The following is a 25,849-nucleotide window of genomic DNA, read 5'->3' as shown; positions in this document are numbered from 1 at the left end:
GTTCGTAATATGCATCAAAATTTCTTATTTCAAAATTTAAATGAATAATTTGGGCTAATAATAGTAAATAGTATGCCGATGGCGCAACGTACGAGCGACACGCGCGCTCTTCACGCGCGCTTGCCGTCCCTTATAAACTTGTTCTCAAGGAAAAATATCAATTGTAAGATCATCGAGGAGAGGTGCGTCCCTAGGGCATTGACATTGAACTTGGGATCCGGTTGTCGTAGTCTCTTCACGATTCTGTGTTGCAAGTTTCCAAGTAACGACGATCTGCCATTTATCAGGACGGGCGTTAGGGATCGCGAAAAGATGCAGGATTAAAATTCAAGATTTGTTCTCTTCTACTGTAAAACAATGCAAGATCAGATCTTAGTATTCTTTTCTTTCATCTTCTTGTTTTTATCGCAGATTTTTATATATTGACATGCTAACGTCGATACTTTCACTGCAAAACTTCATGAAAGGATGCAGGACTTGCTTTTTTTCTGTTTTTAATATCTCTCGAGTTTTGCAAGTTTTGAATAAAAGAAGTCGAAAGATGCAGTATAAGAACTATGACAACATATGAGATCCTAAACGTATATTAAGTTACATTCTTTTAATATAAATAATTATAGCATAAAATTATATACAGAATTGATAAATATTAATATAATATAAGAATAAATATTCTTCACTAATTGCAATCAAGATATCATAAATTAATTAATATCTTTGTAATGATAACTATTCATATGATTTATATACCGATATGCAAATGTCTTATTTTAATAATTTAGCAAATTCCATGTAATAAGTAATAAAAAATAGAAGAAAAATTTGTCTCTTCTTTCAGCTTATCGATATAAAAATTATGTATATAGACATTTGCGGAATATCTTCTAATTTTGAAGAACTGTTTAATTTAATTTTTAAAGACTATTGCTACGCGCTTAGAAGATTCTTTTCCAAAGTACATATTCGCTGTTGTTAAAAAAATTTACTTGATGAAGAACGGAACGATTCCTAACTTAATATCAAACAACAGAACATCATCTGACTGCTAATTTTCGGCTATTTCCAATCCCGTTTGGAAAACGTGTTTGGAATTTCGTTTCTCTTTTTCTTCTGGCGCAAATAACGATGAGATTCTTGTCCTTCGGCCGCGAACGGTTCTTCCTTTCCCCGCTCTTCCTGTGTCTTCGTATCCTCATCGTTTGTCCTCGCCTTCGTCACGCGTTGTTATCGCCGTATATATAAGAAAGCGATCGTCGAGAAGTGTTCGAAAGCGTGGATCACCTCGTACCAGTCGACCAGTACAGTGCGCAGTAGACGTTGTTTCTTACGGATCAGCAGCATCACATCTTCGAGATGTTTGCGAGAGTCTCGTGTGTTACTGTGACAATAATCACGCTATTTTGCGTTTATACTTCCGGTGAGCTATCGATGTTTTTTTTTATTTTTTAATAGAAGATTTATAATACGAATTACAACGCGAATTTTCTCTAAATGTATGAAAGTTCTGATTTAAGCACGTTATTATAATATTACGTAGCAATTAATAAATATAAGCTAGAAATTTCAAGAAAATTTACATGTTATGAATGTGAAATAATATATTCGCTTAAAAATTGCAGAAATATGACAATCTGAAAAAATTTTGATTCAAGAATTCATTAAAAACTGAGGTATATTACAAATTATATATTTTAGCCCCAAAATACTCTCTATGAATGTGTGAATATAAAATATTATTTGAAATCTGATTTTAGAACAGAATTTATTAGATATTTTGTTTGATTCAGAAAGTTTCAGCTAAAAATTTTGAAATACAAGTTTGAAGACACTTAATAATAACAAAATCTGTCTTGATTTCAAACATTAAAATTTGTAATACAAACTTACTGCCCGTTTTCCACATTTTCCGTTTATATGTATATTTGTTTATATAATCCGTTTTAAATATTTAAGCAATATTTTATTAAACTTACATTTTGCACAAAGTGAAATTCTGCATTAATCTTCGATCAATTTGAGAAACAATAGATCCGATCAGATCCGGCTACTGTTAGTTCCAGGAATTTTTATCAGTCGCGTCATTAATAGCAGTCTGTATCTCACAGAATTCTTTAAAACATATTTTTGTGTCCATGACCACGTCCCTGACTGTTATGCAATACGTCGGCTAATCTCAAAAGAGTTAACTCTCTTATTCCATCTCTATAACCTTTCCCCTATTATTTTATTGTGCTAATATTAGAAACGTCATTTAAAACCTTTAAAAGAAAAAAATAATATCTAATATACAAAATAATATATGTATAATATTTCTAATATATATGTACACATGTTAGGAATGAATAATAATATTTAACTCGCACCTCTTTTCTCTCTCTCTCTCTCTTTTTAAATCTTTAATCACATTGTGTACCTATATATGTTTTTTAGTGATTATTAGAGACTATGTAAGACAAAAGTGTTAAGTGATTATAATCATAAATCATATCACATTGTCAAAAGTCTGCTATAATCTGTTGGCTTTATATGATATTATTTGTCACAAAAATCAAGTGATATATGTTTACCGTGAATTGATATAACTTCACCATAAAAGATACCGTAAGTAAATATAACTTTGTGCTCGGTTTACAATAATGCATGTTATGACTAGTATTCTTCAACTATGTTTTAATGATACATCGTTGATGACGATTACAGAAATAGCAATTATTAGACGAGATTTAATTGGTAAAGTGACGATGCAATATGAATATATAGTTGCGGTCTGCTCGCGACGATCCAAATTAAGATAACGAAATCCAAATATAGAAAACATGTTTGATTACTCTAATGCGAATATATCATTTGTGTCTGTGTCTCGTTTTCCCGTATAATTTCCTTGTTTTATTTCCTCGTTTTATTTTCTTGCGTTATTGCAATATATATAGCCTCGCGATAATAAACTACAGTCAGTTAACTATAACTGCCTACTATCCATCACATGATGCAAAGTTTTAACCGAAAAGAAATATTAATTAAAATTATAGAGCAATATTCACATCATATTAAATGTTATTAGAATGGAATCAATATATGTATATTATATGTTAAAAGTTATTTATATGTGTTTTTTTAAAAGCAATTTGGACATACTAATTATCAACTAACAATGATAATACTCATCTGTATAGATCCACCAAAAATAATAAAATTTAATTCAAGCTAATATAAGTTTAAAATGTAAATATATACGTGTAACGGAACGATTATCTTTTTTCTCCTCTCTTTTTTTGGGGGGGGGGCATTTCTAACAGTCTTATATTTGATTCTTTATGCATACAAAAGATTCCTTAGTTGGTATTTCGAAACTGGTTTCAATCTTTACTAAGGTCTTTTTCGCTCCACAGTCCTGAGTGTGAATTGAGTGAAAGAAAAAATGAACGCATACCTACGCTTTATGAGCTCATATTGGCCTTGAATCAAATTGTACAGTTTTACTGATTATCGATTATAAAGATAAAAGATCTAACGGTATTGACTATACACAGCATCTGTGATTAGCGATCAAAAGATACAAGCAGATCAAAGATACAGAAAGGTCTTGACTTCATTAAATGAACCGCTTCAGGCCGCACCCAACTAGTGGGAGTTATAAGAATGATCCGTTTATAATCTGACTTAAAAAATGCGGATCGTTAAAACTGGTTGGGTGGATCAAGTTCTGCAACTCATCATCGTAAATCTATAATTTAAACAGAATATGCATTTGCACTTTGATTAAAGTTTAATCGTAATACACAGAAAGAAAAGAAGTGTGAAATCAACACTAATAATATATTACGGCATACATTCAAATACGGAGGGTGCTATACTTGCAAGTGAAACAATGTAATTCATTCAACGATACTGAAAAGAGTTTTATGTTCTACACGTTTGATTTTTTGAGTATAATCCACTCGCTCTGACTTTAGATAGCCCCCAGCTAGCAGGCGTAGCTGGGGGATTATCTACTAACAGTGACTTCATGAACTTTTTTAACCTTTTAAAGACGTTTTAATGACGGTTCAATAACGTAGCCATGTAGCAGGATGACGTCTAAAGACGTTTTAATGGTGTATTATTGACGTTAGCGTTAGAGACGTCATTAAGACGTCAGAGGATTGTGAAAATCAAAATTATATAAAATTATTTTATTTAAAACAAGATAATAAGATGTTACAAGATATATTATAAAATATACATGCATTTTGTATTTATTTAATTATCACAATACTCTTATTTTATCACAATCGTTAATTACTTGAAAAAAATTCAACTCTACGTCATATTTTGATATAAATATGCTACCTAGGCCGTTATAGAAATAACAAAGGAGATATAATAAAAGAACAGGAATTGAACGAAAGAAAGGTTTTCACTATAACAGTCGTCGTGGCCATCTCTGAATGAGTTGTAATTTAAATTCATGAGCTGATTTAAGTTATATTTTTAACCGTGACGCTATACAAAACAACCGCGCCCGTGCAGGTACAAATACATAAGCTGTGTATAATGTTGCGAGATATATGTATCAAGTGATATCACACACCGAAAATTCCGGTTTCATATATTGTAGAGTCTGGAAGTCAAGCAACTTTTATGTTCTTATTATAATTCTATCGCAAGTGCATCGTCCTAATCCGCGTTTTAAATGCTGATATTTTTGTTTCTCAAAGATTCGTAACGTAAATATTTTATTTCAACAAATCTTAAAAAAATACAGAAATTCAATTACGATATATTGTCATATTAATTATTATTGTTATTATTGTTATTATTAATTAAGTTCAATTTGAGTAACATTGAAAATCTATATTCTATATAGAGATTTGAGAATATAAAATAGAATTGTAACAAACTTTGCATGACTTCGAAAGTCTAACATAAAGAGAGGAATTTTTGTATCAAAATTATTTTGTCAAATTTATAAATATCATTATTTTGTTCGAAGCGACTTATATTCCTTTTGTTTAATAAAAATAGAAAGTTAGAGTTACTAATTAGATGATACTTTTCTGTTTCATCAGTGTACTCTATTTCTGCTCGATTATTTTGCGTATGATAAGATATTAAAAAAACGTCATACATTTCTAGTTTTTACATATTAATTTGCATCTCTGTTTTTTATTTCAGCTCAAGTTATATCGCAGGTCTGTTTAGGCTGTATATGCGAAGTTAGCACAGGATGTAACACCACTCGCGGGTGTTCTGGATCCGTATGTGGACCCTTCGCCATAACATGGGGCTACTGGTCTGACGCCGGTAAACCAACTCTGAACAACGAGCCAACCAGTGACGATGGTCAGTTACTTTCTTTTATATTAAGATACTTTAGACATTCAAATAATGGAAATAATTTCCATTTCTTTGTCAACCAACGTTAATATAATCATTGTATAAATTGTATGTCTATATTATTTATTTTAATGACTAAATAATAAATATAAATGTTATAACCTGATTGATAAATATAAGAATTCTATAATAATTGCTTCTCTTTTTTTTATTATAGCTTATGCCAGATGCGTCAATGATCCCTACTGTGCTGCTGGTGCAGTACAAAGCTATATGGCCAAATTCGGTCACGTAAGTAATTCACTCAATTTTCATGTAGAGATTTCGGCTTATACTACACTTCTTCATCTTAACAACTAATGTGCATTAATTAAATAGGACTGCACCGGAAATGGAGTGATCGACTGCGAAGATTATTTGCGTATTCATCGACTTGGCGCAAACGCCTGCAACGGCGCGCTAAACAGCAAATATGAGAATAAATTCAAGTTGTGTTTACAAACCTTCCAAAATCAATAATATGTGTATGTTACACTACCGCCTAATAACAATCCCTTAATTATCGTAATATACATGTCCGATGAAAACCCATCTTGTATCTTTATCAAATATTTGTGATACAGTCATTCATTATTATTAGCAACGAAACTAGTTCCCGCCTCTAGTTTTGCCCATTAAATTTTATCTAGTATAAGTTTATCTCTTAGGATTTGATATGCAACAAATATATCAATCGAAAACATATATGTGTGCACGTGGTGTTCCACATACTTTAATATGTCGCATTGTATTAATTTTAACTTACTTAAATATTCATGCTGTATGATTGTGTATTTGACGCATAATAATCAGTCTTACTTATGCTAATATAGCTAACGCAAAAACATTTATAATAAAAGCTTTAAAAATTTAATATGTGGAATTTTTACTAACATCACAATTTCCTGAAATTCTTCTTATATTATATTTTATAAAATTATCGAGTTTTCACATTTTGCGTAATTAATAAGAAAATTTTAGGAAAAATCGTGGTTCTTCAAATTTCAGTTAATGCTTATATAACTTCCTAACTGATTACACTTTTTTTATACTTATTGTTATAGTTGATTTTTGAGAATTTATATTTTCTTAATTTGAAAATTATTTGATTGGTAAAAAAGCGAATAATTTTACGACATAATTATCGACGGCGCCAAGTAATAATTATGGACATTAAGAAATTTTTCTATTTGTTAATATTTAGCAAATCACAAAAAACTATTCTCAAAAAAAGATAATCAAGTAAAAGAAAAAGTAATAAGGTAACAATAATTAAATGACATTAATTTTAAAAATTATACATATATGCAACTTTTTGTTAAAACGTTTATAAAATCATGTGTAGAATTTTATAGCATATTATTTTATAACATATTATTTATAAATTATTTATAAATTAATATCATATGAGATTATATTAATTTTAATATCAGTTCTTTCAATCCTAAGTTACAATTATAAAATTTGTAATGCAATTTTAAATATTACATTATATAAAATATATAAAATATAGCTACGCAGATCGGTTTCACTGCACGTTGATAGTGCATGCCCTTGACACAAGATATACTACCGTTTCTCATGGTCACATGTATAAAATCAATACGATTGAAGGTGTACGTCGATATTCGCACATTTTCATATTTTCATAATCATATTAAAAATACTTGAGGTTCATAATCGGAGTCCACGTATTATTACGTGTTTATGTATCAATTGTTGTTATATCCTTATTGCATTTTAACTTATTATCATGATTATGCGTTTTGCTAATAATGTTATAATCAAATTATACAAATACGTGGAATATTAAATCTTTTGCGGAGGGCTTCTTATAGTGCTAGTCGCTATCGCTAAGGCAACGCTGATAGATCGTAATTACATTAATGTAGCATATACACATGTTTAGTGACCTTTGCGTAAGGATTTGACTGACAAAAACTTTAGCGTCTAATAATAATTCATTATTATTGTTTTTTTGTCTTGCTCAATGAGACAAAGAAGAAGCCTTTTATTCGCGAGTAAAAACTTGAACAGGCTTTTATTAAACCAAGCACCAAATTCTTATTCCTCACCTATCACCTAATCACATATTTATAACGATAATCTTATAATCTCATTTCGCTATATTTTGCATACTAAAATTTAATTTTTGCACCTAACAGTTTTTATTTTATTCTAGTTATTGAAAGTTTAATAAAAATCAGACTGCCATATGAAATGCAACGAATCGAATGTTACAACATAAATATCATATTTTCAAATCGTATTGCATATTTTGCATTTTGCGTAGAAGGTGCTAAACAAACATTATACGATTCGTGTAATATTTGAACGAAACGCATATTCTGTGTAATATAATATTAATTTTATGATTTACTGAAAAAGAGCTCTTTTGCTTCGCCAGATACTTTATGAATGTATTTATTTTATTGTTTGAATATTACGCCCACGACTTCGTTAACCCGAACGGGCACCTCATTTCTTTGCATAAACGGTCATTTAACCTACTTTTACACCCATATTAGAAGTTACTGCTATTACATATTGCATTATATATTTACATATTGCATATTTTGGACTGTTGTATAATTTATCAGTACTTGAAAACAATATGTATATAGATTTACTCAACATTTTCTGAAAAAAAGTAAGAAGAAACCAAAGAAATATTTAAAAAATGAAAAAAGCACATTAATTACTGAAACGTGAGCTTTATTTTTTCGCCACGGGCATGTTTAAGTAGCTCCAGATGTCCGTTCTTGGGTTAACAACACCAAACTACGTTATTTCATCGAGGTTTGTGTGAAATGACTCGGTCGGAATCAATCTCAAACTCGTCAACTACGAAGTCGACCACGCTGACACACGTACCAGCTATGCGCTATCTCAAAATTGCTAATTCCTTCGATTTTAAACGATTATACATATAAAGATGTCAGAATGTTATCTGATGCACCGCTTTTTGAGAGCAGAGAGATATCATAAAAATTATATCTAAAAGATTTCTCAAACAGGACGTCGTTATAAGATATTTGAAGTTTGTCAATATATAGAGTTCTTACTTATGATGTCTAAATAAGAACTGATATATGCACGTCAACATATAAATTTCTCATTTATGATATCCAAAAGATAATATCGTAAAACATTTTTTGAATAAAAGTTCTACAGTAAAAACTATATGAAATAATCAATAATCTTATAACTTTTACTTTTATCAACTTTAATATTACTAAAATTTAGTAATATATTTATCCAAATTACTAGCATATACCCAGACAGAGCACTAAAAAAAAAAAAAAAAAAAAAAAAAAAAAAAAAAAAAAAAAAAAACCTTACTAATAAACTATCAAGTTTTAGGTGACACACACACGTAGCTTGCTTGCTACGTGTTTGACCAAGTGTGGACCAACAACCTGGCACGAATGCCAATTTAATTTAATTTCGAGACCGCTCAGGCGGCCAGGTGGGACTCGAACCCGCTTCCTCGCGGTTATCAGTCTGGCGCTTTACCGCTAGACCACACTCCCACCCATTAGCAGAGATGCCAATGGTGCTATTTTGCCCGCTGCCTGCGCGCCTGGTGGGGACACGCACACAGCTGACGGAGCCGTGTACGTGTGCGCTGGGCGCTCGGCGGCGGCTCGGCGCGGCTCGGCCAGCTTCGGGCTGGTAGAAGAGCGCAGACATACACTCGGATGTCTCGTTCTTCCTCGAATTGTAGCATACCGCGAACGCACATGTGGGGAACACAGACTTTTGCATAACGCATAATACGTAAGCATAAGAAAACTGATTGGTCTATTTCCTTATGCACATGTGTATGGACCAATCAATTTTCTTATGCTTACGCATTATGCGTTGTGCAGAAGTGTGTGCTCCCCGCTTTAGAATGACTTATTTCTTATAAAGTGTCGATAACCTCACCTGATTTTTCGTACACATGCTCCTTATTACTGTGTATTTAACATATATCAAATTTAGGTACCTATCTAATACTTATATTCTCACGAAAGGACTACCTTAACAATAACCCAGCGAGAAATGACCCGTCGAATCGACGTCTAATTAGACGTCTATAGACGTCGATTCGACGGATCATTTCTCACTGGGAAATATGTTAAAACTCGTTAAAAGTAATTTGTAGTTCAGTCGCATACACGCGTTATTCCGTTGCTTATAAATAATTTCACGCGTTTCTATTGCGAAATTTTCCAACCAGTACACTTTTGCTTAACATTGAGAATATAATTGTGAAGTACTTATGTGAAATATGTTTGAAGTAATTCTCTTGCTATTTCCGAGTGTGCGGCACACACTCTGCACTCGAGGAGAGACGGTCCTGACTTTAAGAAAGAGGAGTACTGAAAAGTATGTTTCTCTCTCTAACTTACTCCGGACAGGCGTCTGCTATGTATCGTCTCAGTCCATAAGGTCTATATATGCGAATGTCGGATCATCCGCTAGATGGCATCCGCTAACTGGCGTTTCTCGTATTTAAAATACGAACGATGGTATATAAAAGCAGCTTGTTGGAATACTTTCCAGAAGTTTTTAGACTGGTATTCATAGTCAGATCTTATAAAACCGAAATAAGATCCGATTATGAATACCGGCCCTTAGTATGCCTTATTAACATAAAAAAAAAAAAAAAAAAAAAAAAAAAAAAAAAAAGCCGTTCGGAATCGGCGTTATAAACTGTAGGTCCCATGGTGTCAAAATGACACCGAATAATATTGTAAAAAAAAATAAAAAGCCGTTCGGAATCGGCGTTATAAACTGTAGGTCCCATGGTGTCATAATGACACCTAATAATATTGTAAAAGAAATACACAAGAACAAAAATAATCGTTTCCCGTAATTTTTGAATGCTAACTATGATCCCGTTTATTGCTCTATTAAGTCATAAATAAATTATTTATAAATTAATTTTATAGAAACATTATTTGATATTTCTATATCAAATGATATATATATATATATATATATATATATATATATATATATATATATATAAACACTGCATAAATTCAAATAATACATTAATTTTATTAATATTTAAATTTATATCTACAATTTATTTATACTTTCTATATCTGTATAATATTTTATATCACAAGAAAAAGAATATTTTTTCACAAACACATGAACACAAGTCGACATTCAAAACACATTCAAAACACATATTCGCTCTTATTTAAAAATCTTTCTGGACGAATTGATTAGAACAACCGATTCTGAATTAATATCTAAACACAAACGAAACCTCATAATATAAGGCTAATTTTCCGCTACTTCTAATTCCTGTTTCCAAAATTTCATACTTTTACTTTTGATATTTTAACAATGATGAAACTTTTATCTTTTGGACGTCTAAAACGGTTTTTCTTTTTGTCTTTCTGTCTTCATATCTTCGCCATTTATTTTCATCTTAATTCATCATGCGGCTGCTATCGCCTTATATAAGAAAACGATCGTCGAGAAGAGCTCAAAAGAACGGATTACTTAGCATCAGTCAACCAACACAGTGCGTTAATAAACATTGCTCCTTGTGAATCAGCAGCAACACATTTTTAAAATGTTTGCTAAAGTTTTGTGGGTCTTTGTGACAGTGATCGTGCTATTTGGCGTTTACACTTACGGTAAGATAGTGTTTTTCCATTTTTTAACAAAAGTGAGATTTATAATACACGACTTATTTTCACACGTATAAAACTTGTAAAAATATTACTACTATATTCAATGGCTACAAATTTTATTTCCACGTTATAATTTTTAAATAATAATGTACTTGAAAATTGGAGAAATTGATAATTTTAAAAAATATTGATTCAAGACTCGTTAAAAACCGAAGTATGTTACAAATGGAATGTTTTATCCTAAAATACTTTTTATCAGTGTACGAAAATAGAATTGGAATCAACTACATAAATCACTAACTTTGGCTGATTTAAAGAATATGAGTTATAAACTTTGCAATATCAGTTTTAAAACCATAATTTTTAATAATAAAATAATAAAGAAAAACATAGTACTAAAACTTGTCTTGATTTGGAAGAACAGAATTTACTTTGGAAAATAACTGCCTATATTTTTCACAATTTCTGTTTTGTTTTTTTTCTATGTATAATGCGCTTTCAAAATTTAAGCAGTATTTCATTAAACTTTGTGCGAAGTAGAAATTTTGCATTAATCTTCAATTGATTTGAGAAACAGAGATCCGATTGCATCCGGCTATCGCTAGTGTGTCATGAATTTTTATCAGCCGCGTATGTATCATCATAACAGTTTGTATCTCGCAGCGTTTTTTAAAAATATTTATGATTCCATGACTGTGTGCGTTTCTGACTGCTATGCGACTTTCAACCAATTTAAAGATTTCCCTATTTCATCTGTAAAATCAAATTTTCTCTTATTATGTTATTGTGTTTATGTTTAGAGGTATCATTTATGATTTAAAAAATATATTTTTTAAAAGATATCTTTCTCTAATAAATAAAATAATATATCTAATATAATATTTTTCATACACACATGTTAAGAATAAAAATTAATATTTAATTCATTTGTCTGCTGACTCTTTTTTCTAATCACATTGAGTATATATTTTTTAGTAATTATTAATAACCATTCAATATAAAGTATTTATGTAATTATATTATACTATCCTAAAGTCTGCTACAGTCTAGTGACGTTTTATCACAAAAATCATTTAACTAACATGCTTATTGTGAAACGATATAACTTGGCCAATGACGTAAACGATATCGTATAGGCAAAAATAAGTATGACCGTTCGTAACAAATCTCACGATTAATATTCTGAAATTTCTTATGTTTTCGTAATACATTGTTAATGATTACAGAAGTAGCAATTAATCAGAAAATCCGATAAAATAATATTGCAACAGACGCACTTTGTTTGTAACAAAATCTAAATTAAAATAACGAAAAAACCGTGATCGATTATTTTAATGCAAATATAGTTTGTTCTACTTCTTTATTGCTTCGCGATAGTAGAATATTATTAATTGTAAAATTGATTACTGTCATTGTGATAAATATTTTCCTTTAGATTCAAGGATATAAAATAAAATTGTAATATACTTGATTTTGAAAGTTGAACACGAGAAGAGAATCTATCAGAATTACTTATCAGTATTTTGCTCAAAGCGATATATGTACTTTGTTTAATAAAATTAGGAAGCTAATTAATAACTAAATAATATTTCCTTGTTTAATCGACGCATTCTATTTCAGCTGGATTATTTCTGCGTATGATAGTGCATTAATTAAAGCTGTTGCTTTTTTTATGTTGCTAACTTTTAGTATTAATAACGTATAAATATCCATTTTTTATTACAGCTCAACTCATGTCGTTGGTTTGCTTAGGCTGTTTATGCGAAATTACTACAGGATGTAATACTACTATTGGTTGCGATGACACGTCGTGTGGACCCTTTTCGATAACAAAACCTTATTGGGTTGACGCTGGCAAACCACCTCCAAACGGAAAATCGAGCAGTGACGACGATGGTGTGTTACTTTCTCTTGTACAAAATACCTTAGATATTTATTAGAAATAGTAATTTCTAGTTATTTCCCCTTTATTTACAATCGCACTTTTTTATACATTTCGTGATTGGAATGAGTAAGCCTATAGTATTATACTCCAAAAAGAAAAAAATGGAAGAAAAATGTACGTAATGTATATGTATTTAGGTAAATATAAAAAAAATGTTTAGAAATAAATTTAACAAATGCTAAGCTAAGAAATCACTTTATATTATTAATTCGCATTGAGAAGGTTGCTCCATTCGGTAGATTAAAAACGGAACAATACTGCAGAAACAGCACGTGTTCGAAAATTCGTTATTAATTAACTATAGAAACGGAAAATATACGATATTTCTGTAAAAGTCTTTAGATATCTGATTAAGTAGTTTCTTTGTGAATTATATATTTCCAACTTAATTAAACCTAAAGAAAGGACAATATTATTAAAATAGAAATGCAGTATACTGTTTTAAAATCGTGCATTCGCGTAAAAAAGTCACGGTGCGGTCTCGCTTCGCGTGTACTTGGCGCGAGACACTACCGTGTCTCTTGATATTTCAAATTATATTTGAAAGGTAATTTCGAACGTTATATGACTTTTTACTTCAGTCATTAATTTATTTTTAGTTTTATTTCTTAAAATTATAATAAGAACACTTATAAAGGAGTTCATATGTATAGAATTCTATGTATCAATACTAATAATGTTAATTAATTCTGACAATAATTTTATTGACTTTTTTCGTTACCCTTTATTTTATATAGTACAGACTTTACATGAATACTCTAATATGATGGCATTTAGCATTAAGTCAATATTAGTATAATCTGCCCATAGTTTGTATGCCTTCTTACTTTAGTAAGTAATAGATACATTTTTATAATAATAATAATAATAATACATAATAATCGATTTTTTCTTTATTATAGCCGATGTAGCTTATCGCGAATGTGCCAAGAATATATACTGCGCTGGTTATGCAGTACAAGCGTACATGGCTAAACACAGTCGGGTAAGATCAACATGTTCACATTCAGATTTTGGCCCATACTTGTTTTATACTACGCTAATGATACGTTTAATCATAACGTTAATTGAATAGGACTGTAACGGAGATGGAGTGATCGACTGTGATGATTACGTACGTCTTCATCGACTTGGCGCATACGGTTGCACCGGCTTACTAAGCAGTGTTTACGAAAATAGATATAGGTTGTGTTTACAAACCTTCCAACATAAATAATATATGTATATTACGCTAATATTTAATAACAAATATATCGTGTAATATACGCAATATAATAAATTAACGCAGTCAAACAAATAAAGAACGGTTAAGTCGTTACTTTTATTGTTCGATTGCGTTAATTTTCGACCATTTATTGTACGACTGCGTTAATCCCCGACCTAATTTTAATTTCGTATGACTGCGTTAAACTTCGTTTTCTTTGTAATTCGCGTGAAATTTAATGATATCACGCTGAAAATGACCCAAAAAAGAGTTGAAACGTCCGTATTTAATTTTTATAGTTACTTATTCATATAATATATTGCGCACTAATTACTGCGCCTGGCTCGTATTGCCTTTTTTTTTATTATTTTTTGACTTTCTATTTAGTTTAACCCACTCTATCTACTTTCTGCGAGTTACACTTATTATCAGACACCCTGTATATTTAAATAACTATAGTATAAAGTAACATTTGTTATCAGCTTTACAGCAGAAAAATACGGAGTTGCAAAAAGAAAACAAAATTAGAGATATCACAACTTGAGACAAGAGTAGATAGATATTATATCATTCACATAATGATGCAAAACGAGAATTTCAAATATCTTGTCTACGTAATGAATAATAAGCATTACGAACACAGAACACATCAATTAATAGACTGCCATCGGTTATCAAACGTGTAAATATATATAAGGAAAAGCGGAATTCCCTCTTTTATTGATTCGTAATACGCGTTAAATTACGTAATACGCATATAGTTTTTTAAACGTTGCAGATATAATTGATACTAACTTCCCTGCAAGGCGCGCTCGAATTTCACGAAAGGATTCAGGACTTGCTTTCTTTTTATTTTTAATATATCTCAAGCTCTGCAAATTTTGAATAGAAAATTGGCACAAGACACAAAGATATTAATTCGAATGTTAGTTACATAACGTTCTTCTTCAGTTATTACTTAATTTTTCTTTCCACTTTAGTTTCTTGAAATAAAGATACTAAAAAAGCGTATGTGTGGAATCATATATGAATATCGATTCTAATAATGTCAATTAATTCTGACTGTGATTTGGTTAAATTTTCGCTACTAATTTTGCTTTATATAGATATTTTCGTATCATGTAAATATGTACTTTAAATATGACGATAAGGATTAAACAAACGTTAATATAATCTGCCCATAGTTTGCATGCTTATATTATTTAACTTTAGTGACTAATAAATACAAATTTCATAATTATAATGTAATAAAAGTATATAATAATCGATTCTTTTTTTTTAAATTATAGCCTATTGTAAATGTGTTAAGGACGTGTACTGCGCTGGTTATACAGTACAAGGTTATATGGTTAAACACAGTCGGGTAAGATTAATCATGCTCATATTGAGATTTTGGCTTACCCATGTCTTCGCTGATGTAACATCTAATAGTTAATTGTATAGGACTGTAATGGAAAATGGAGTGATCAATTGTGAAGATTACATACGGCTTCATCGACTTGATGTATCCGGTTGCATGGAGTCGCTAGGTAGTACTTACAAAAATAAATACAAGTTGTGTTTACGAACTTTTCAATGTAAATAATATCTATTATACTATTACTACAGTATATTATGTAATGTAACATGATAACAATTCATACCGTGATATACATAATATACTATTTAAAATACTGAATATTCCTTATATCATATTAAATATTAAATATTTTATAGAAAAGGTATAAGTAACACAAATATATTTTTTACATTTATATTTCATATCTAGAATTTTATATCTAATATATACATATAAAATGTTTTACATATGCATTAATTATTATAAAAATATCAGTTAAAATATAAGTTTTGACTCTCGTGTACTTAAAAGTTTATCTACCAACCTCGCCCGGTTCTTCAATAATTCACTATGTTCCTGTAAGTTTTCAGAAGCACAAATATTTTTTACAAGAAAATGATTTATAAATAATCTAAGACTTTCTCTGAAAGTTTGCAACTTTGGAGATAAAGATATTCTTCCAAATACTTCTAAACAGGCCTCCTCGTTCTCGTGTAATAATATTCCCAGCATGATTTGTCGTACAAGCCTCATGGTTAACTTGTCTAATTCCGTAAATTGAATAACCTGTAATTATTATGTAATAATAAAAGTTAAATATCACATAATAACAGGCATCAGTGTAGGAGAAAATAATTATAGAAAAAATAAATAATTATTTCTATACCTTTAAAATGGAAAAAGGAAGACCTTTGCCCAAGAATAGAAAGGTCAAAAATTTTGCCAGATTTGTTAACTGTTTTGTACTCAAATCATCCAATGCCTTTAATTTATCCCACAATGCATATTGTATAGTTAACTATAACAATTAATCATTATTAATGATTATAGAACACAAAGCAAAATAATAATGTACTATTACGCTCGGAAATCCATATGCAAATTATTCACACGTGAACTTGATACTTCCGTATTCTCATCAATAACGGAAAATAATATAATTTTACTAATAATATTAATTTTACTCGACATAAAGTGATATAGAAAAGCAATAGTCGTGACACACTCATACAGAGTAATGTTTTCTCACAGATTCCTGTTTTAAGAGCCAGGTTGTTGTCAGAAAAATTATTTTCTTATCGCTGATTAATTTCCTGATTGATTTCTTCGTTCAGCTAATTCAAAGTACAGCTGGCAATTTAAAGAGGCAAAGTACAGCTGGCAATTTAAAGCCGCCAATTCTTCGCAATGTAGATTACAGAGACGCGACAAGACTTTTTATATATAAAATTATATTTATGTACCTGATATTTTCTATCGGAATCACAGAGCCTTTGCGCCAATACAGCATAATAAGGATTGAACTTTTTCTCTTGAATGCAACAATTGAGGATAACGTAAATTATTTCCCTTTGTTGTTGATTTTTCAAACCAAGGTGATGCATTTTTTCAAATGCGTCTAAATAATCTTCAGCTGTCATAAGCACGCAAAAGATATCTCTTCTGATATCAGTATTCATTCTCTGTTTTCGTGCTAACTCCAATATGTCTTCACTGTACTTTTGTTTTTTGTCTTCTGAATTCTTTTCTAATTTACCAATATCCTTGAGACCAGTCCAGGCTGATCCTACTATCCACCATTTTCCTCTTTCATCGGCTAAAAAAAGATAGAAAAATATATAACTTTATTATTTAAGAATAATATTTCAATATTTTTCGTTTGTATTCCATGTATTATTTTTCATACCTTGTAGTAAGTCTTCTAAAGTCACATTAAATTGTGCAACACTATTACCCTTATGGATAAAACTCTTTAGAATTTTCTTCAAGTGTTCTATCTGAGTTGGATCATACTGTGGTATTTTGCTCACATTATTATTTTTTATTGCTAGTAATACATCTAACATAAATTTGACCCTCGAGCTACAAAGATAATAGTAATATGATTAAAAACATAAAAATGAAAGTACGCAGGTAAATAAGGATTTATGCAATAGTTAGAAAAAGTAACTCAGAATAAAATAAGTATCTGTATTGGTGCATAAACAGTATTTAAAAATATAAGACTTACTTTTCGAGGATAGCATTATTTGCCTTTTGTTGCAAATTTAATATAAGTTCCTTCAAAGCAATTGGATCGTCTTTTCTTAACTGAAAGCCCACTGTCCTTAAAATCAATAAAATCAGTTCAATTTCCTTCTCTGTAAACTTTGCTGCTAGTTTTTCTAATATTTGATACAGAAGGCGATGACCATACACCTAGAAAAAGACAAAATCATAAATGCTCTATAAGCACATAAAAAGCAGCATTAATATATTACCTTGAAATTATAGAGATGTGAAATCATAAGGATAATATTATCTAATTCCTTATTCTCAACACAATGAGATTCTTCAAACATATGGTGAAGCTTTTTTACAATAGTCAACAAAAAATGTGCGCCAACTTCCGTACCAACATTTGCTTGTAATACAGCGATTAACATCATATGTTCACTGATAAGTCGATCTGGAGTTAATATTGGTGCAACTATACTTTCCATCATTAGTTTGGATAACATTACATTCATATCGTTACGACTGTTTGACATATACATTTCTTCTACCTATATTAAAAATATTCAGATAAATCTTTGTCAATCAAAAATAACATTCTTCCTAATAAAAGTATTTAATTTATAAATAATTATAAATAAGGTCATTATTTCTATATATATTTGACTAAACGCATATACGTGTTAATAACTAATTACCTGATTTACAATGGTATGCATATTTTGCTCTGCTAATTTATTTAAAATACCTTTCAGCTGTCTTTTCAATCTACGAACTTTCTCATCATCGGAAGAAATATTACTTGCAATGCGTCCAGCAGGTGGTACATATTTCTTTGATACAATGTTACCCCCTTTGTCTCTTTGCCTACCATAAATATCTTCCCATAAATCTTCATCATCTGACTGTTCTGATGCGTCACTCTGATTCAACTCTTCATTCATTGTCTCATCTTCGTCATCTGTTGCATACTTTTTAGATTTGTTTATTGTATTTGTCTCTTCTAAAGAAATTTCTTTGTTATTATCTTGAGTTAAATTTTGATCGGACAAAAGACTTTCATTTTCTGAATCTTGTTCAGAATCTTCATTGTCATCTATGCTATCTTCTTCGTCATTTTCATGCCTATCCTCAATATCTTCCTCGCCAATAGCCAAGTTCAAGTCCTCTTCGAGTTCTTTACTCACTTCAGTTTTTTGCAATTGCTTCTCAGTTTTAACAATGTGACTTCTATTCTCCGAATCACAAAAATCCAAGAGATCTAATTAAATGTTAAGGAACTATAAATGATTAAACAAAAAAATTCTGGCATAAATCTGAAAATGTAAATTTAAGATATAGACAACCTAACAATTTATAAAAATAATTTTCACGTAAAAATTAGTAGTATTTTAATATAAATATAGAAATGATATAGCTATACGTTTCTTTGAAGAGAAATATACGTACATACATATAAGTACATATATTATATACACATATAATATGTTAATTAAATGCCTATTTTAAATTTTGTTTGGAGTAAATTCATTATTCTTACAAATCTGTATTATTTAGAAAACAAAAGAGAAAGAGCCATACAGAACATACAACACAATTACAATTGAATTTATTCAATTTCCTGAAGTTACCATCGACTTTGCACAATACAACATTCTCATATATTATACTTTTTTCTTTACATTATTTACACTAAATCTATCTCTTATTACATATACATTTGCTCTAGCATCTTATCTAGCCCTATTATTCTGTTTCTATTGTCCTTCATTATCTACGACATAAAGATTAATTCATTTCTGCGATCAAAAAAGATTAAAGTATCCTTGTGCTCTCTCTTTCTCATTTTCTCCATTCTACCTCTTTTCTAAACCTTGCACTTTTTTCTTTAACTCCATACAGGATAAAAAATTTTAATAATCTTATAAATAAATGTCTAACAATAAGTAAATGATCAAGGATACAATCTAATCCATCTGATACGAAAGACTTTGGGATAGATTTGCTCTTTCGTTTATTCAACTTCAATTGCTTTTCCAAGTGTTTAATCGCCTTGTCCTCCTCTATATTGGCCTGGTTCAATTGTACCATTCTTTGCTTTTTTGCATTCTTCTGCATCCTTTTTTCCTTCGTATCTTTAGACTTCTGTCGTTTTTGCGTCTTCGTCGATGGCACCTGCTCAACGTCATCTTTTTCTTCTATTTTCATCGATTTATCACCGTCAGTCCCTGATACTTGAACAATTTTTCCCGACTGATTTTTCGACTTTTTCTTTTCATAATACTCTGCTCTACTTATCTTCTTTTGTTGCCTTTTCTCTTTACGTAGCTGCTTGCGCGTTTTCTGTATTGATTTAGCTTTGTTGATTTTGCTCTTAGTATCCAGTGTCTTTTTACGTTGAATACGCCCCATTTTGCGGAGAAACGCTTTCTATTTAATGCTTATATCACGATATATATATTATACTTCATACAACATATCAATAAAAGTAAATGTTGATTTAGATTTAGATCACTGAGCATCATAACTGATTATAACCTCAAAATTCATTAGACACGTGCGCTATGTGCTATGTGACATGTGTGCTAGCGCTTTCAGCGCCAACGTTGGGAGATGCCGCTATTAGAAATGACCACGCTAGCTGGCGTTTCTCGTATTTAAAATACGACGAACGATGGTATATAAAAAAGCATTGGAATGATACCTCCAACCTCCAAGCCCCCAGCAGCGGCGGCTCGGCCAGCTTCGGGCGGGTAGAAGAGCGCAGACATACACTCGGATGTCTCGTTCTTCACTTCCTCGAGTTGTAGCACACCGCGAACGCACATTTAGAATGACTTAATATTATTATTTCTTATAAAGTGTCGATAACCTCACGCCTGATTTTTCGTACACATGCTCCTTATTACTGTATATTTAACATATATCAAATTTAGGTACCTATCTAATACTTATTCTCATGAAAGGACTACCTTAACAATAACCCAGCGAGAAATGACCCGTCGAATCGACGTCTAATTAGACGTCTATAGACGTCGATTCGACGGGTCATTTCTCGCTGGGAAATACGTTAAAACTCGTTAAAAGTAATTTGTGGTTCAGTCGCATACACGCGTTATTCCGTTGCTTATAAATAATTTCACGCGTTTCTATTGCGAAATTTTCCAACCAGAGTACACTTTTGCTTAACATTGAGAATATAATTGTGAAGCACTTATGTGAAATATGTTTGAAGTAATCCTCTTGCTTTTTCCGAGTGTGCGGCACACACTCTGCACTCGAGGAGAGACGGTCCTGACTTTAAGGAAGAAGAGTACTGAAAAGTATGTTTCTCTCTCTAACTTACTCCGGACAGGCGTCTGCTATGTATTGTCTCAGTCCTATCTATAAGATCTATGTATGCGAATGTCGGATCATCCGCTAGATGGCATCTGCTAGATGGCGTTTCTCGTATTTAAAATGCTTCGAACGATAGTATATAAGAACTCGAGAGAGCAGCTTGTCGGAATTAAAACTTTTAAGTCTGTCTTTGTGACAGTCATAACATAATTTTGTTCAGAAAAGGTTGTCATTAGACATGATGTCAAAATGACACCTAATAATATTGTAAAAAAAAAAGATACACCAGAACAAAAATATATCGTGTAATATACGCAATATAATAAATTAACGCAGTCAAACAAATAAAGAACGGTTAAGTCGTTACTTTTATTGGTCGATTGCGTTAATTTTCGACTATTTATTGTACGACTGCGTTAAGGTAGTTCGATGATGAAACAACTTTTGCCAAAAGTGATAGGTTTTATTTTTTATATCGAAAGAAGGAACTCTCCTGAATCGATTAAGCCCAGAAAAAAGATAATTCACCGTCCCGTTCTCAAGCTATTAAATTTCAAAATTAAGTGGTTTTAATGATTTTAACATTGGTCTAATAGGAAAAGAGGTATAGTTTCCTATGAATAACACGAGTTTGCGAAAAATCTTTTGCCAAAAATGTCTGAACAATATATATCGATGGAAAGAGGACACTGTAGGTGAACACCATCCACCGTACAGTTTTTTTTAAATTAATAATTAAAGTTAAAAACTAGTCAAGCGACGCGTTAACACACACTTTATTTTAATCTATTTCAGGCAAAATATTATTCTACAACGTAAAAATTACTTACTAATGGTCTTTTTACGTCGTTACGAAGCTTTGCGATGCGTTATTCTATTTTTTTATAATTATATAAATAAAAAAATCATAAACATTGTTTTGACTTCGGCCATTCATCATCGAACTACCTTAATCTCCCCGACCTAATTTTAATTTCGTATGATTAGTCCAGTCAAAATACGATTAGACCTAGAAAAAATTGCAACACAAGGTTTTATTACGTCATTGTGTTCAGAAAAATATACTGAACAACATATTCAAATTCCGCCATTTTCCGCTATCCCTAAGTATGTTTTTTATTAACAATTTATAAACAAATTCGTTTTTCTCCACAAATACGATGAATTTTTAAATTTTTGTAGAGATCAAAGTTGTAGAACAGACAAATATCTACAAAAAATGTTCTTATGAGTTTTTCGAAATATCTCATATTATTTGAGATATTTGCAACGGAAGCTCAAAACATTATAGCGCTGCGCGCTTACGGCCAACATTAGCCAGATAAATTAGCATCTGTTTCCAGGGTGGCCACAAGGAGGCTGTTGGCTCGATTGTCACTCCATTTTTTGTTTTTTTTATTGTTTTTGTTTTTAATATTTTTAAATTTTTGATTTTAATTTTTAATTTTTTTTTAATTTTTTTGTTTTTGGTTTTTTGTTAAATAATTAATAATTTTGTGTGTGTATACATAGACACATATACTAGTATCGAGAACCAACTCAAGTTCCTTGTAGAACCTAGAGAACTAGCAGCGACCGGTAGAGACTGCCGTGTGCTTGTTAGAACTCTCCGCTCCGCTCCGCGCGTAGCCTAGTAGCTCTTGTTGCAAATATCTCAAATAATATGAGATATTTCAAAAAATTCATAAGAACATTTTTTGTAGATATTTGTCTGCTCTACAACTTTGATCTCTACAAAAATTTCGAAATTCATCGTATTTGTGGAGAAAAACAAATTTGTTTATAAATTGTTAATAAAAAACATACTTAGGGATAGCGGAAAATGGCGAAATTTGGATATGTTGTTCAGTATATTTTTCTGAACACAATGACGTAATAAAACCTTGTGTTGCAATTTTTTCTAGGTACCCCCCCTTTTTTCCGTATTTTGACTGGACTAGATTGGTATCGATCGCGACTGCCGAGAGTGCCGAGTGCCGCGTGCCGCGTGCCGCGGCGGCGGCGCGCGGCGAGAGCGGCCGAACGTGATTCGGCCGGATTCGGAGGCTCCCGGCTCGACTCGCCGCGCGGCGCGCGCGCAAGTAATACGTTACTCGTTGAACGACGGTATGCATACGAGTCACGGCGAGTCGTTGTCGCTCGTGTAAGTAATTTCTTTCTCGTGAACGAAAAGAAATCCGGTTACGGAGTGTGTGTGTGTTGCGAGCTGAACGTACACCGAATATTTCGTTCCTTCTCGTGTCGACTGCAACGAGTGGGATGCCGTCGCTGAGCGAGATGAACGCCGAATGCCGTGCTGGACGCCGCGGCCGTACGTATCACTCTCCTGGCTGTGATTTGGCGGGTCTCCTGCAGTGCGCCGTGGTCGGTGAGTGAATTTGTGTATGAGATACAAATGATTCGAAGCGCGATACACCTGAATCTTAATAGAATCGTTGTGTCGCGTGTCGCAGTGAGACGATAACCTCGGATTCGCGTCTCTTGCCTCCGTGCTCGGTTTCGATTTCTACTCCGAATGAGTGAATCGCGCGGGAAGATGTTTCAGTGAATAGCTCGAACCTCTCGTTAAGCGCGGAAATTAATAATTAATAGAGTAATTAAAGAGAATGATCGCGCGTTTGGCGTTCTCACCTATTGCTTGTCGCGATCGCGAACGATCGTGAACGAAGGAGCGACTGGAGCAAGCTTTACTTCAAAATGCGTATATGACGTCGAGAGTGCGAATTAACAAGCTCAAATGTGCGTCCAAGAATACAATTCCGTTTTTCGTTAAAGAACAGGCACGCAATTCGCTCGTTCACTTAATTCGTCGTAAATGTTTCAATTTAAATTTTTTTGCGATCGTTCTTGCAGCGCGGTGATCGCGCATACCATAAAAGACGCTGAACCGTTATCGCCGCCAAGATACTTAAAAATTATAAAACATATTATTTTTTGTTGCTTTTGTTGCTCCCACAAATATGGAACGTTTCGTTTTGCTCACAAAATTTTTCATAAACGAGCCTATTGCTTCGTATTTCGTGCTCCTATTTTGCGTAGATTTATTAGCAAGAAAAAGAAAGAACATTGTTGCAATTGCGTTAAACGTCGCATTCGGTCGCTGTTGGTTCGTCATCTCGTTGACTGTTTCGAGAATCCTCGAAGTCATCGCAGTGCCGTGTCTCGAGATCGAGAGATATGAAATCGCGTTCCGGAATATGGAACCACGGCGCGATACCGCATTCTTGCCGCGTCGTTCGCGAGTGAAAAGGGACATCGTAAGTACGCGTAGAATAACAGCAATTAAGTGTCTCTCGCAAAGTGCTTGAAATTTTTCGCGGAGAGTTGTAAACATCGCGCCAGGAATCCGCGCGTCTCGCACTAGAGGTCATACGATATTTTCGTACCTGTTACCTTCTGTACGCTCGTGGTGGTTTTGCTCGGGATGCATTAACGATGGAATAAATTCGTCGTGATCATTGTCAGGTACGTATACGCATGTCGTCGTTTTGCAGTTAGTTATTTCGATTATATATTTTCCAATGTTTGATTTAGGGATAGGTATTATACCATTTTCCAATTTTGCGGACAACTCACGCACGCTTTACGCCACGATTGGCATGAGGAATTGTCCTTAAATCACGACTGCTTTTACTTTTTAATGGCTCTTAAATTAAGAAAACAATTATTAAAAGTGAATAATTGTTTACCGACCTTGTAAATGAAAGATTGCCTTTCACTTTTGGAGACTTTAAGAACGATTATTTATCATCAAAGACAACTTGGGCCAAATTTTGATTAACTTAATCGGCGATTAATTCAACCGGCAAAATTGCTTGAAGCAAAATTTTTATACAATTCATTGTTTCAAATTTTTTTTCGTAAGTTAAATAGTAAAGCATTAATAATTTTCATTTATATCAACAAAATAGTACAGATATTATTTAATAAGTTAAGTATATACTGAATAATTTGATTAAAGTTTGGTCAAAACTCCAATAAAATAATTTTATATGTATTTCTGATAATATCTTTGTCATAATAATGGCACGCTGGCTCAAAATATATCACTGATTAAGATACGTAACTGTTAATACTTACGAGGATTTGCTTAAAAAGTTTGTCGTGCGTTAACTTGATAAATGTTGCAGAGAAGTTTATGGTCAGAAAAAGTATAAGCAATAATAAAGAAATAATAATTACGCTCATTATTATTAATATCGTTCAATTTTGGTTTAGGAATTCTCCAGCTAATACATCATATTTTAATAATATTGGTCTTTTTTACGCAAATAGAAACTTCACATTATTACATTTATATCCCGTCTGATTTAATCTGAATTGTTAGAAATTTAAAAATACACAGCCTAGTAAGGCCAAAATATTAACAGTATATATTAACAGTTTACCAATAGATTTAAGTAGAATATTGTGGCATCAAGCTGATTCTGCATTAAACTCGTGTTCTGCGAGGTGTTCTGCTACACAGCAGAGCCTGCCGATATAATCTGATAGCAGATTGTTATCAGAAACTGAGTGGAATCTGTCATTTCGTCAAATTCGTATTCCATTCAAATGGAATATATATCATTTAAAATATTTAAATAGTTTGATTTCTGAAATCAGTCTGTCATCATATTCCGTTAACGGATTCTGTTATGTTTCTGCTAGCATTCTGCCGATACAAAATTTGTAGCAGACACTCTGCAAAATTTGTCTTGAACAGATTTCGTTATCCGAGAGGGAAGGGGATGATGAACATTAAATAAAAATTCTAAAAGGTATCTAACGAAAAGATGTAATCCCTTATCGATTTTAAGAAAACAACCATA

General features: G+C 31.8%; 3 protein-coding genes across 6 annotated transcripts; 2 read left to right on the top strand and 1 right to left on the bottom strand.

Moving 5' to 3' along the window:
* Nucleotides 1-1,255: 1,255 nt before the first annotated feature.
* LOC139775148 (lysozyme 2-like) lies at nucleotides 1,256-6,229 on the top strand. Its single transcript, XM_071710937.1, has 4 exons — nucleotides 1,256-1,417; nucleotides 5,155-5,322; nucleotides 5,534-5,607; nucleotides 5,695-6,229. Exons 1-4 carry the CDS (start codon nucleotides 1,354-1,356, stop codon nucleotides 5,833-5,835), a joined length of 447 nt encoding a protein of 148 aa, XP_071567038.1. The 5' UTR covers nucleotides 1,256-1,353; the 3' UTR covers nucleotides 5,836-6,229.
* A 4,607-nt stretch (nucleotides 6,230-10,836) lies between these two features.
* Nucleotides 10,837-14,483, top strand: LOC139775160 (lysozyme-like). Its single transcript, XM_071710952.1, has 4 exons — nucleotides 10,837-11,000; nucleotides 12,723-12,893; nucleotides 13,845-13,927; nucleotides 14,018-14,483. The coding sequence occupies exons 1-4, from the start codon at nucleotides 10,937-10,939 to the stop codon at nucleotides 14,156-14,158; spliced, it is 459 nt and encodes a 152-aa protein (XP_071567053.1). The 5' UTR covers nucleotides 10,837-10,936; the 3' UTR covers nucleotides 14,159-14,483.
* A 1,402-nt stretch (nucleotides 14,484-15,885) lies between these two features.
* On the bottom strand, nucleotides 15,886-20,985 carry LOC139775159 (nucleolar MIF4G domain-containing protein 1). Of its 4 annotated transcripts, none has more exons than XM_071710949.1 (10): nucleotides 20,810-20,985; nucleotides 20,404-20,607; nucleotides 19,664-20,139; nucleotides 18,398-18,960; nucleotides 17,966-18,250; nucleotides 17,716-17,903; nucleotides 17,392-17,567; nucleotides 16,949-17,301; nucleotides 16,372-16,503; nucleotides 15,886-16,271 (listed from the first exon to the last, which is right to left on the bottom strand). In XM_071710949.1, exons 3-10 carry the CDS (start codon nucleotides 20,109-20,111, stop codon nucleotides 15,981-15,983), a joined length of 2,436 nt encoding a protein of 811 aa, XP_071567050.1. In that variant the 5' UTR covers nucleotides 20,112-20,139; nucleotides 20,404-20,607; nucleotides 20,810-20,985; the 3' UTR covers nucleotides 15,886-15,980. The 4 variants fall into 4 exon arrangements, with proteins under 4 accessions (XP_071567050.1, XP_071567051.1, XP_071567049.1 ...); XM_071710950.1 differs by lacking the exon at nucleotides 20,810-20,985 and adding an exon at nucleotides 20,640-20,690 and having other exon boundaries at nucleotides 20,404-20,536; XM_071710948.1 differs by lacking the exon at nucleotides 20,810-20,985 and having other exon boundaries at nucleotides 20,404-20,646.
* Nucleotides 20,986-25,849: the final 4,864 nt, after the last annotated feature.

This window comes from Temnothorax nylanderi, unplaced genomic scaffold (genome assembly GCF_030848795.1).
Source record: "Temnothorax nylanderi isolate EJ_2023f unplaced genomic scaffold, tnyl_v1.0 TNYL_tig0093_pilon, whole genome shotgun sequence".
Classification (NCBI taxonomy): Eukaryota; Metazoa; Arthropoda; class Insecta; order Hymenoptera; family Formicidae; genus Temnothorax; species Temnothorax nylanderi.
The sequence above is the reverse complement of the archived record's forward strand: the minus strand, read 5'-3'. Positions and strand labels throughout refer to the sequence as shown.

Excerpts from the sequence above, each read along its gene's own strand:
- LOC139775148 (XM_071710937.1), top strand. The coding sequence starts at position 1,354 with ATGTTTGCGAGAGTCTCGTGTGTTACTGTGACAATAATCACGCTATTT. Across the intron at positions 1,418-5,154 it reads ATTTTGCGTTTATACTTCCG|CTCAAGTTATATCGCAGGTC; the intron begins GTGAGCTATCGA and ends TTTTTATTTCAG. Across the intron at positions 5,323-5,533 it reads CGAGCCAACCAGTGACGATG|CTTATGCCAGATGCGTCAAT; the intron begins GTCAGTTACTTT and ends TTTTTATTATAG.
- LOC139775159 (XM_071710949.1), bottom strand. The coding sequence starts at position 20,111 with ATGGGGCGTATTCAACGTAAAAAGACACTGGATACTAAGAGCAAAATC. Across the intron at positions 18,961-19,663 it reads CGTATCAGATGGATTAGATT|ATCTCTTGGATTTTTGTGAT; the intron begins GTATCCTTGATC and ends ACATTTAATTAG. Across the intron at positions 18,251-18,397 it reads TGCATACCATTGTAAATCAG|GTAGAAGAAATGTATATGTC; the intron begins GTAATTAGTTAT and ends TTTTTAATATAG.
- LOC139775160 (XM_071710952.1), top strand. The coding sequence starts at position 10,937 with ATGTTTGCTAAAGTTTTGTGGGTCTTTGTGACAGTGATCGTGCTATTT. Across the intron at positions 11,001-12,722 it reads ATTTGGCGTTTACACTTACG|CTCAACTCATGTCGTTGGTT; the intron begins GTAAGATAGTGT and ends TTTTTATTACAG. Across the intron at positions 12,894-13,844 it reads ATCGAGCAGTGACGACGATG|CCGATGTAGCTTATCGCGAA; the intron begins GTGTGTTACTTT and ends TCTTTATTATAG.